The sequence below is a fragment of the Scyliorhinus torazame genome, chromosome 14 (genome assembly GCF_047496885.1).
Source record: "Scyliorhinus torazame isolate Kashiwa2021f chromosome 14, sScyTor2.1, whole genome shotgun sequence".
NCBI lineage: Eukaryota > Metazoa > Chordata > Chondrichthyes > Carcharhiniformes > Scyliorhinidae > Scyliorhinus > Scyliorhinus torazame.
In genome coordinates this window covers 58,613,370-58,626,346 of record NC_092720.1, presented here as the reverse complement: position 1 = coordinate 58,626,346, position 12,977 = coordinate 58,613,370, and the positions used below count along the sequence as shown (strand labels likewise).

At 44.8% G+C, this 12,977-nt stretch overlaps 1 protein-coding gene across 3 annotated transcripts in view; it reads left to right on the top strand.

The window, feature by feature from the left end:
* Nucleotides 1-12,977, top strand: part of clcn2c (chloride channel 2c) — an 870,815-nt gene that overhangs the window by 738,512 nt on the left and 119,326 nt on the right. For all 3 annotated transcript variants that reach the window (XM_072474258.1, XM_072474257.1, XM_072474259.1), the window contains 2 exons: nt 3,511-3,644; nt 10,341-10,531. In XM_072474258.1, coding sequence (XP_072330359.1) covers nt 3,511-3,644; nt 10,341-10,531 — 325 coding nt within the window. The remainder of the gene's footprint in view (nt 1-3,510; nt 3,645-10,340; nt 10,532-12,977) is intronic.

Below are 12,977 nucleotides of genomic sequence, written 5' to 3'. Positions count from 1 at the left end.
CCTACCATTTCATCTCCATGCTTCCCCCAACATCCGCAGCAAAGGTGAAGGCAGCCTGCTGATCGCTATGTCCTGTTGTCTCCAATGACTTTGGCGAGCGTCCTCTGGAGGTCTGAGACCTTATTTCAGACATGGGGTTTGAACCCTCTTCCTGCTGGCACCTTGTAATGGAAAGTGGGAGAATAAGTTGCTGCATGGGTTGCCTCTTACATTGCACAGAGCCACCCCCTCAGCTTTTGATGTGCAGTAGTTAAGCACGCTTCCTTACTGGATGGCCGGGGACACCACCTCACAGTGACCACAAGCACGCTCACATTCCTCCCGTGCCAGTTCGGCAACCCGCTGTTCATACTGTGTGAGGGGTTGAAATTTGGGAATAACCCTCTCATTTTCTCCCTGTTGTGCCTATTGTACTTGTCTTCTCCTGCGTAACAGTGGAACTTGCGACTTCCTGCCTGCCCCGCAATTCAGCATCAAACTCCCGACTATATAAATAACTAACTCAACATTCACCATCTTGTGATTTGGCAGCGGTCTCCCGCTTTGCTCGGTGGTGGAGTCCCTCTTTCTTCCCACACCCACCACTGGAATTAGGCCCGGAGTGATGAATCCCTTGTTCTCTGAATAAGCTGATAGGGTGGTTTTCCTGGAAAATTACTGTCATTCCTTTGAAGGGAAGTTCAATCCTATTTTTCATTAAAAATTCATCGCACAGAGTTCTTTGTTATATGTTTGGCATGTTTGTAGTGCAGCAATATGGAAAAAAGAACTTTGGAAATACTTTTGTTTTCCTTTATCAAGATGGGGTATCTCACATTGCTGTATATTGTTTGAATGTTGTAGGTACATATATGCTTCAACCCTATCTGGCTTTTATTTGAATGCCTATTAATTCTAGAGAAATGGTGTATCACAAGCACTCCTCAGCATGTAATGTTATCCTTCCGTACTTGATTTTTCCGAAGGTTTCTGTCTTTCACTTTCCCATGATTGATCTATAATCTGTTAAAAATCCTTGACGTAACTGGCACCTTTGAGAACTGTTAGCTGAACATTTTGCTGAGAGAGTGGCTGTCGCTAGGTTCGAGTACGGCACAAACTGATGGACCAGTAGATTCGCCCGCATTACACTATGGCCTGATCTCAGAAAGTCTGTTCCATTTTTTCCCATATGTGCTGGACCATTTCTGACAGGCAGCGAGCAAGTTAATCAGAAAAAAACAAGGGCAAGATTTTGCCTTGCAGATCGAGACCCTGGCGTCAGAGTAAAGTGAGGGTCACAATCGTGCACTGTAGGAAACAGTCACCTGCTAATGATTTTCCCCAAATTGGCCAATTAGTGGCCGGTGCGAAAACTTGTGTGGACTCTCGAAGCTGGAGACTAATCGGCAGCCCTCCAGCATCGAAGAAGCTGAAGCCTGAAGTTCAAGTAAGAGGAGGAGAGGTTTTGTCTATCTTGAGGTGCTTCTTTGCAACTTTCAAAAGAGTTAAATTAAGTAATAGCCTGACCAGCCGGGCCAACATTGTGGAGAGGGAACTCTTCTCAGGGCGGCCTGTGGCTGTAGCTGTGACCAACTCCTCAGGGATGGCCTCAAAGTCTGTCTAGGGCACTGTGCCCCTGCTCTGCCACTGGGACACTGGCTCCAGACAGCTGACCGAATCCCCAGTGCCTTTGGAGGGCCAACAGGCCAACATAAAAATTCTAGTCGGCTTCTGACAATTGGACGTAATCGATCATTAATCTACATCGATTGACAACCTGTTGCTTGTGGGCAGGTGTCCTTCCAGCCCTCAACTTGACCTGAAAATATAATGTTTAATCTCCACGGATGCTGCCTGACCAACTGAGTATCGCAGTATTTTGCTTTGTTTGATTGTTCCCGGGGTGTGAGATAGAGTTAGAGTTATATGCTTCCACTGGATACAATTTGTCACTCAACTTATTCCAGATTGTCAGCAATAGCTGTATCCACAACAAAATATGCAGATGATATACAGAAGCGAAACAACCCAAATTCTGGGAAAGAGCCAGCAAATTTTCAATAGTAGTAATTCAAGGTTACAAACTTCCCATACAAATGCTTACTAGCACCATACAGTGTTACGATCCCAGTTGATGCTATAACTGGATGGGACGATCCAAGAATGGAACCCTGGCTCAAAAGATTGAAACTTTTACTTTCTTTTTATAAAATGTGGAAGAACAGAGTCACAGTTTTAACAACAAGAAAAAAACATTTATTAAACATGAAAAGTTGGAGTATTATACAATACTCCTTTACTCCCCTCTTAGCTTAACAATTACACACTGATTTTAAGAATAAAAGGATTACAAAGTACATTTAAACTACAGTGGTCCCATTAACACAAAACCCCTCTTAAGCACTCAGGTTGGCTGTGGTCAAATACACACACACTGCTCTGAACCCAAGTTAGTGTTTGTGGTTTTCTCCTCAAAATTCCTCCAGATGATTGTCACATGAGATGTTTGCAAATCCCATTCCCAAACAGGCTTTAGAATCTTCTCTCATAATAATAATGCTTTCCCTTAACAGTTTGAATTCCGAAATCCAGTCCAAGTTTTCCAAATGACACTTGCAAAGTTACTGCTCCACATATAATAGCGAATCCAGTCCAGGATTTTACTCCTACCCCTTTAGGATTTTTTTGTTTTGACTACTGTGCAAACTGTTCACAATTGCTTTAACTCTCGATTCCCAAACTGTATTAAAAACTTTCACAGTAACTTCGTTTGAAGCCTACTTGTGACAATAAGTGATTTTCATTTCATTTCATTTCAATTACATCAAATGAAGAAACCACCTCTGAAGTCTGCTGTTCCACTTTAAATATAGTTACTGAAATTGTCTCTTTAACTCAGAACACTTTTCTAAGTGTGGTCTCTGTCATCGTGGCCACCCATAGACAAGGGGATCACCCCCAGCCATTGATCACAGAGTGGCAATCTCCCCCTGCCACTAAATATTCAGTTCATCCCTGCCCCTACTACACGCAGGCACTAAGGTAACCCGACCACCAACAACCCGGCAGCACAGTGGGCGGCACAATAGCACAGTGGTTAGCAATGTTGCTTCACAGCGCCAGGGTCCCAGGTTCGATTCCCGCTTGGGTCACTGTCTGTGCGGAGTCTGCACATTCTCTCCATGCCTGCGTGGATTTCCTCCGGGTGTTGCAGTTTTCTCCCATTAGTAGTGACTCACGCCAGCGGGTGGGACAATTGCAGGAACTGTGAGAATTCAGCTTAAAGCCAATCAACACCTTTGTCCAGCATGAATCTAACTATAGGTTTTAACCTTTCAGGCACAGAAACATTAAATTAAACCCACTTGAAAACTCTGCCTTTTTTCTAATGTTTACTCACTCAAATAAATCCCTTGAAACTACATGTATTTTCTTAACAACAGGTATTCCTTAGCTGAGTTCTATTAACCTCAGAGAGAATACTGCTTATTACAGATCATTGCTTATTGAAATACTCTTTTTCTTCAGGAAATATAACATCCGTGTGGAAGATATAATGGTAAGAGACATCCGCTTTGTCATTGTAAACTGCAAGTATAGGGAATTGCAAGATCTCCTCCTCTGCACCAAACTTAAACACCTTCCTCTTGTGGAGTCGGCAGGTAAGAAGAAGAAAAGCCTTTAATAATTTGTGACATAAGTTTAGCAATCAGAGACACCTCTCTCTGCTGCAATGCCCGGGTTTTATCACTGTATCAAGTCAGGCCAAGTTAGTCTCATTAAATGCCAGATTTGGCTTGCTTTAACATTTATATCAAGAAGTACAGTTCATCAGTGGGTTCACCATCCATGTGTATCAATCTGGGGATCATTTTGTCCAGAATAGATAATTTGGAGACAAAAAAAGGAGATTATTTTATATAACAATGTTTTTATTTTAAAACAATGGGCTTCCTTAAGAATTCTTTCTTTTCTTTACTTGGGAAATGTGTTCTTTCCGTAAAATCAAACTTCTAAAATGTTGTTATGCTATAAGTTTATGTTATGGGTCTACATGCATATTTACCTGATACACAATAGGGGTATTAACTTTTGGTGACATATGAAATGCTTGTTATATGATCAGATGCCTGTGATACCACCTCATAATCTGGATAATGGACTGCAGGTGCAACATTGCCCATTCTACACGATCACCAATAACTAAAATTACCCCATTAGTCAACCTGTGAAACTCCTATTTGCTGGCTTCATCAATTGTGTTCAGTTCCGTCAACCGTACAGCTCCTTCAGCACCAGAGCAACAAGCACAACTGAAATTTCCATCTATGTATTTTGTGATTTTTGTTGAGTTCAGTTTATTTTTATTTAGTTTAGTTTAACTGCTGAATGCGAGGAGCTAATTAAAGTTGTTTATTTGGTGCCTTAACTGTGGGCCAGATTGAATGAGCAATAGGTAGTTAATTGGTTACAGGAGAGGTGTGATTAGCTCTTCTCTGCCTTTCTCCTCCTGTGGCAGTTCGGGTTATTGTGATAATTAAGACGGTATACATTTGAAGCAAGTCGTTGGAGCTCAATTCTGAACTGCAAGAGGCCAGTGGAGGGGGGCAAAGATTAGCCTCAGTGGGACTTCAACCTTAGCTACGGCATTTGTTTTCTGTAATTAATGGTTGTGTGAAGTGTGTAAGAGGAGCATGTTTCTTGTGAGTTTAGTTTTTGTGTGGGTTCAGGCTACTCTTTGGATACAAAGGGTAGTGCAGTTCTAGAGTATGATACGTTCTCAATGTATCTGGGGACATCAAAATTGCACTTCTAGTGTTATTCTGGAGCAGAGAAGCATCAGGGAAGATGAGCGGTTTCTAGATTGTACCCTCTGGAACGAGGTCATCCAAGAGGACTCCAGGGTAGTTTAAAAAGCTAAGCGGGTGGCCAACCAAAGATCAGGTGAGGGAAACAATGCCTGAGTTAGTGGAATTGTGCAGTACAGGCTTATATGAAGTGGGCAGTGACAGCGATTCAGAAGGGTAGTGATGAAATTACACAGTGGAGAAAGGAATTTAAGCTTTCCTTGCATAATTTAATCAAGGAAAACCAGCAAAGATGTGTTAAGGACACATTGGCCAGAATTCTACATGCAGAGAGCGGGCAAGTGTCCAACCTGGAGGCACATAAAATCACACAAGAAGACATCAGGCACGCAACGTCATTGTGCACCCACATGATACTTCAGTCAGCGGGCACACGCAAGAGTCAGAGGCACCCATCAACAATCAAGCAGATAGTCCATTAAGGGACCAATTGACCATGATTTTACATGCCTTTAGGTTGGTGGACGGGACAATTGGCTTTGCAGCTTTCACATTTAATCTGCAACCTCAATCCAGGGCGAGACGAAAGGTCAGGGCTGAAATAAAATGAACAAATATGTCTGGAGACTGAGATTTGTGTCTGATTACGCTGCGTAGCCACTCTTGCATAGGTTGTTCATCAGGAGGGGGCACAAGCACCCTGAAAGGTTACCCCTACTATTGAGTGAGAATTGAGATGCTAGAACCCCTTATTTTAACCAGGAGTGGGAACCTGCCAGTTGGTCAGAAGGTGATGGCCATGGGAGTGAAGAAAGAGCCAAATGGCAGCATAAGGCCCAGATAGGACCAGACCGCTGGCCAGCAGAATGTCACCAGCTGGTAAACAGTCGCTGGCAATAAAGTAAGTCACAGGATGGGAATTCCCTATGAGGCCTGAAAGAAAGCTCCTGCTTCTCCTAACTTTGCAAGCAAAGCTTTTCAAAGTTACCTGATTCCGCCCTGTTCTGGTTCTAGAGCATCGTCCCACTGTCTGATAGGCAAAATGACATAATTGGATCTCATTTAGCATAGCTAAAGAAGAGTCCACCAGCTTCAGGTGGGTCTCCTTGCTGCCTGTTAGAAGAGCAGGTTAAAACTGAAGCCAGCAGAATCCATGCAATTAGTAGGAAGTCTCCCAAGCAATTTTATTGGCTGACGTAACTGGCCAGTTTCTCTGGCAGGGAGAAACTGTACACCCCTGGACACTAAGGGGCAATTTTACCATGGCCAATCCACTTAACCTGCACGTCTTTGGACTGTGGGAGGAAACCGGAGCACCCGGTGGAAACCCACACAGACACGGGGTGAATGTGTGAACTCCACCCAAGGCCAGAATCTGACCTGGGTCCCTGGGACTGTGAGGCAGCAGTGCTAACCACTGCCACTCTTTAACCGGTCCAAGTGTGGAGGAGTGTGGGAAACCCCCATGAGACCAGTAATTATCAAATGCAAATAGGCAATTGAAAAAGCTTTAATCCTACATTGTGGCTTTAATTGTCAATGTATGGTGTCTGAAAATCACAAAATGCAATGAGGCTTGAATACCTGGGCAGCACGGTAGCATTGTGGAAAGCACAATTGCTTCACAGCTCCAGGGTCCCAGGTTCGATTCCGGCTTGGGTCACTGTCTGTGCGGAGTCTGCACATCCACCCCGTGTGTGTGTGGGTTTCCTCCGGGTGCTCCGGTTTCCTCCCACAGTCCAAAGATGTGCAGGTTAGGTGGATTGGCCACGATAAATTGCCCTTTGTGTCCAAAATTGCCCTTAGTGTTGGGTGGGGTTACTGGGTTATGGGGATAGGGTGGAGGTGTTGACCTTGGGTAGGGTGCTCTTTCCAAGAGCCGGTGCAGACCCGATGGACTGAATGGCCTCCTTCTGCACTGTAAATTCTATGAAATCTATGAAATACAGTAAAGATTACAGGGACTGTGAAAATTACAGGCTAGAAAACGTTGAAATACTGAACTAGGAGAACTGCTCCTCTGACTCAGTGAAAGGCCTTTGCTCACAGCCCATGGTTGACGTTCTCTTGGTTTGGGACCCAAAAGGGTTTTGCCAAAGACTGACCCATCTGTACTCTGGCAGGAGCAAACTCGGCCTTTGGGACAGGAGACTTCATGTGGGGCTCTTACTGAGAGAAACAAGGGAAGGAGGGGTCAGTTAAAGTCCCTTATTGTCCCTCGATCTTACCTCTCATGGCCCATTTGCACTTCCCTGCCAGAGAGCACTTTGCTGCAGTTGAATAAGATATTGAATGGTGAACACAAGGCTTTCATCCATCTGATTAAAGGTTGAAAGTGGAAGGTTGAGTGTGTAGGCCATCAGTGAGGGCCAGTGTGCACTCAGTTGGCTGCTGTGGCTGATGTCACATGCAAGTGACCACACTTTGCATGGAGGTAGACATCAGTCCAAAGCTCTGGGATATCATGCCACTCACACTGGAGACACTTCCAACCTCTCTCCAATGTTGCCCAGTGCCTCTGGAAATGCTAGCAAAACCTCACAGGTTTTCTGTTGCAGCTCTAGAATTGTCTTCCCAAAGCTTAGCAACTGGATCCACGACTCTCCATGACTATCGCCATCTCCAATAGTTGTTCCTGCTCATCTGTGAAATGTGACAATCCAACTACCTGTCTTAGAGGCCTCACCAAATTATGTGCATTTGACCTGATGGAGAGTGCGCATGAGCTGTGTGATGGTATTTCCTCAGAGTGTGAGAGCTCCTGAGGAGTCATTGGCCTCCGCCCCCACCAGCTTGAGTGTGAAACATGAATGCATGTGGGTGATGAAGGAGATGAACTATGGATATCATTGTGCAGAGGATGATATTTCAGTTACTGGTAACACCAATTCAATGAGTGAGAATACAGTGCATCATGTGGCATTGTGATATCTAATTCAGGTATTTGGGAGACCTCCATCTCCAATGGCCATGTACTCTGTCACTTTGCAGATCTTCTTGGCCTCCTCTTCTGCAGCAGTCTGGATGCTTGCAACAGGAGGGACAGCTCTTCCTGATCTAAGTCTCTCTCTAATGTTCTGTGCTGTTTCCGTAGGAGAGAAAGCAGGGATCTGAGTATGAGAAATTGGATGTTTTGAGAGGATGGAAGGGCAGCATTTCTGGAGGATGACTGTGGGGGATGGGTGTGAGATGATAAGTTGAGGGTGAATGTCAGTGGTTGCAGTTGACATGTGGCAGTTTTGAAGGGCCTTAAGAGGGAGGAATGGATGGAGTTATCAACATCCTGGGGGTTACCAGAAATTGAAGTGGTCGAGCCATAAAAATATTGTGGCTACAAGATCAAGTCCGGCTGGAATCGCTCTGCGAATAACTCACATCCTGACTCCCCAAAGCCTATCCACCATCTACAAGATGCAAGTCAGGAGTGCACTGGAATACTCCCCACTTGCCTGGATGAGTGGAGCTCCAACAACACTCAAGAAGCTCTACGCCATCCAGGGCAAAGCAGCCCACTTGAGAGGCACCCTGTCCACAAACATTGACTCCCTCCACCATAGACACACAGTAGCAGCAGTGTGGGCCATCTATACAATGCACTGCAGGAACTCACCAAGCAAGGCTCCTTAGGCTGCACCTTCCAAACCCACGACCGCTACCATCTAGAAGGACAAGAGTGGCAGACACATACACTTCCACCTGGAAGTTCCCTTCCAAGCCACTCACCATCCTGACTTGGTAATATATCGCCATTCCTTCACTGTTGCCGGCCTCCGCAGCGGGAAAAACTCCACCTTCTCTCTCTTTCTCTCCCCCCCCCCCCAAAAAGGTGCTTTTGATGAAGAGAGAAACTTTTAAATAATTCAGAAGAGCAGCAAGTTTTGATCACTAATGGTTATCTTGATTAATCACTGTTGGTGCTGCTTTAGGAGGTAAACAAGCTGATGTACTGATATGTGTAAATTAAACTTTTCCTTGCCACTGCAAGTTTATGTACTCTTAAATATTAATAAACTTTGGTTCCAAAATAAAACAAGTGACGATGCTGCTTCCAACATCTGAAGTTTAAGAGTCCATACCCACCTTCGAAAGCTGCACATTGTGTTTGGCAATGTGTCACAATGCTTTCCACAGTATAAGTTTTATATTGTAATCCCATTACACTGAAACATTTGTCCAGCTGGCAAACAATCCTATGTCATGTGAGAGTACCTTTAAAAAATGGGTGTTGATAAATGGGTGTGTATATAAATATCTGTAGTGAGAGTACCTTTAAGAAATGGGTGTTTACTACTGCAGTGATGTCAGAGAGTGGGTGGAGCTGGGCTGTCTCAGCTTTTTACTTTCATTTTTGAGCAGGCTGCCGGGTGTGTTTTAGTTTCATTTTCAGTGTTGGAGCTGAAGCCAGACACAGCAGGTGTACTGTTATTCTCTCTGCCATCAAAAGACTATCTCTTGATCATTTGGTGAATTCAGAATTATAAATGTTCTTAGTAGTAAATGTAAACCTAATGTGCTTCTGGTAAAAGGTGTTTTAAGTCATATGGATGTTAAAAGGAAAGCTTAAAGGATTACTTAGTGTTGTATTCTTTGGGGGTTGTATTTGAATTAATGGCTGCTAAGATGTTCCCTGTACGTTTTAAAAAGGTTAACTCGAGTTCATAGAATAAACATTGTTTTGCTTTTAAAAAATACTTTTCCATTTCTGCTGTACCACACCTGTAGAGTGGGTCGCGTGCTCCCCATACCACAATCTATTAAAAGGTGTGGATCAGGTGAACTCCATGATACACTTTGGGGTTCTCTAAACCCTGGTCCATAACACATATAATTGCACAATATAACATTTGGTAAATATTCTGTGCCTGAAAATGTATTAATTATCAGGTATGCTCTAAATTTGATCGGAGTCCAGTTGCAACCTGTCATTTCAAAAATTAAAAGCGCCCTGAACTCACTGGCTGTTAACATTACCTCTGTTTTCTTAGAAATTGATTTTTTTCATCTACCTGCTGAATTATAATGTTAATGCAGATATGAAAACATGGAACATGCAGATACTGAATTGTGACAAGTATAGGCTCCTCAAGCTAATTGAGAGTGTTTCTGTGTGTTGTTGTTAAATAGCTCATGCCATATAATAACAGCATAAATCTCTTGCTTGGGGCGACACGGTAGCACAGTGGTTAGCACTGTTGCTTCACACCTCCAGGGTTCCAGGTTCGATTCCCAGCTTGGGTCACTGTCTGTGTGGAGTCTGCAGGTTCTCCCTGTGTCTGCGTGGGTTACCTCCGGATGCTCCAGTTTCCTTCTACAGTCAAAAGCTGTGCAGATTAGGTGGATTGGCCATGCTAAATTGCTCTTAGTGTCCAAAAAGGTGCGTTGGGATTACGGGTGCTCTTTCCAAGAGCTGGTGCAGACTCGATGGGCCGAATGGCCTACTTCTGCACTGTAAGTTATATGATTCTATGAACCTGCAGGCTGACATTCTTCATGCTTACATTATAGTCTGTAAATGTCTAACGAGCTGGATTGGACTGGTCCTACCCCTAGATTCCATGATCCTGCTGGGCTCCATTGAAAGGAGTCAGCTGCAAGCTCTTATTGATAATCAACTGTGTCGCCAGCGGAGGATGGACTACCTTAAGGAGAAAGCTCAGACTGAGAAGAAGTTGGATGCTGACAGCCACAGAATTATTGATGAGGGAAATAAAGACGCTGGTGATTCTGGGATCAAATTTGAGGTGAGGACGTAGAGCAAAAACAAAGAACCCTTTTGATCACTAAATACCTAATGCTCATCATATCAATCCGTTTATTTCTGGATCTCGTATTACAAATACGCTGTTTAATATTAATAACCAGATGAGGGGGGAAAAGAAGGCTTGTACATATATAGCACATTTCATCGCCACGGGATGTCCCAAAGCGATTACCACCAATGAAGTACTTTGGAAGTGGTCCTTCTCAGTGATTTCAACCTCCCTCACAACTCATTCTGCTCTCCTCTGAATTCATTGCACTCCTATTCTCCATAAATTGCTCCCTCCATGTAAAATTCCCAACCCTTATTCGCAGTCACCCCCTTAACGTTGCCATCTCACATGGTCTTGCCAGTTTTATCGTATCAAGTACAGATAAGGTCGCCACTAATCGCTTAATTTTCTACCCACCTTCTCTTTCTGTGTCCCAACCTTATCTCCTTCAGTATCCACCTCTGGAGAAAACTATCTCCCAATTCACTTACAATTGCACTTTCAAAATACTAATTATCTAGCCATTGGTCCTCCATTCTTGACAACATTCCTGCATATACTAATTTACTCAACCATCCCCTCACCTTTGATGCTCTGGTCCCCAATAAAACTATTACTCTCTGTCACGCATCGCCATTCTCCCGGTACAGCCCTCATCTTCGTTCCCTTAAGTCCAAGATATGGTGAACAACTGATTTAGCCATTCACTGCCAGATATGGCTGGGCCACATAAAACGGGTCTACTAAAGCTGCTCACTACTGTAGGAACATCCTGGAATGCAATGATTTTTTTTTAAAATTTAGAGTACCCAATTCATTTTTTCCAATTAAGGGGCAATTTAACATGGCCAATCCACCTAACCAGCACATCTTTGGGTTGTGGGGGTGAAACCCACGCAAACACGTGGAGAATGTGCAAACTCCACACGGACAGTGACCCAGAGCTGGGATCGAACCTGGGACCTCGGCGCCGTGAGGCAGCAGGGCTAAACCACTGCGCCACCGTGCTGCCCCTGGAATGCAATGATAACCCCCAGTTTCTTTTCTCCCCTCTCCCCAATTCCCTCCAGCCTCTCCTCCCACAATAAGTGCAAGAGGCCTTTCTCACTAAGACTGAGACCATCCTATCAGCTGCTTCTATCACATTCCTTCCTTTCCATGAACCCGATGGGATAAATCTCCTCTGAAGCTCCTCCAGCCCAAGCCCTGAACTTGCATCTTTCACTTATTTCTTTCTATCTCTCCTCATGCCTTCTCCGAGCTCATCTCATAGAGACCAACCGTAAAGCAGATAGGTTCCAAAGTGCTTTGAAATTAAAGGGCCAGGGAGGAGGAGGTGAGAGTCTGAGGTAAGTTGATAGGATTTGGGGTCTGGGAATTGAAGGTCAGAGGGAGGGAATTGAGGTTGGATGGGGCAGGAAAGATATCAGGTGGATCGGAGTTCTGGGGTTTGGGCCAGAGGTCAGGTGGATCAGGGGTCAGGTTGGAGAGAGTCGGGGTCGGGTTGGAGATCATGGGGGTCAGGTTGTGGTGTGGTTGGGGGTGGGGGTCAGGAGTTGGGCCTAGGGGTGTGGGGTGGTGTTGGGCCTCAGAGAAGGAGGGTTGGCCTCAAGGTATGGAGGGTGAGGGGGACTAGTTGGCCTCTTTGGGGGGGGGGTTGTTTTGTCCTTGGGTAGAGGGGTCAGGTTTCGAGGGGGCTGGGTGATTGTGCATGATTGAGCCTCAAGGGATGGGGGGTGCATGTGTCAGGCCTCCGGGGAAGTGTAAACTGTTGTGTCGGGTCTGGTGGGGCCTGTTAGGAGGGGGAGGAGTTCCGTGCAAATGGAGTATCCATGGGCAGGTGTAGCCATGGGTGGGGAGTGTCCCATGAGGGTCCAATGGACTGGGAGGGCATCCCGTGGATCTATTCAATAGAGACCCAGAAGTTAGAAGGAGTTTTTATTCTCCTAACATTTTCTGGGCATTTATTGATGTTGTCCTGTCGGAACTATGCAAAATTTGTGACTTAAATCGCACTTTTGGATTGTTCCCAGTGTAAGGCAATTGTCCAGAGGGAAGTTTGTGCTTCTGGGCAGTTGTTATGCAAACCTTACCTGGGAGCGTTCGAGAGGAATTCTTGAACGTGTCATTGGGGTACAGTCCTAATTTGACACTGGGGAACTTGGAAGTTACGATCCATAATCATTGTCCAATGCCTCTCCTCTACACTGTTATCCAGCTGGGGGAGATTACTCTCAATTAGTTTCATTCTTATCGATCTAAACATAGCCTGAGAATCACTTAATATGGTTTCTCATCCTGCAACCACTCCATTAGCTCTGGTTTCCCCCAGTGATTTATCCTTGCCCTTCTCCTGTTTCGCATCTACATGCTGCCCCTCAGCAACCTCAACCAAAAGCCCAACATTAGTTTTCACAGGTGCTCGGACAACACC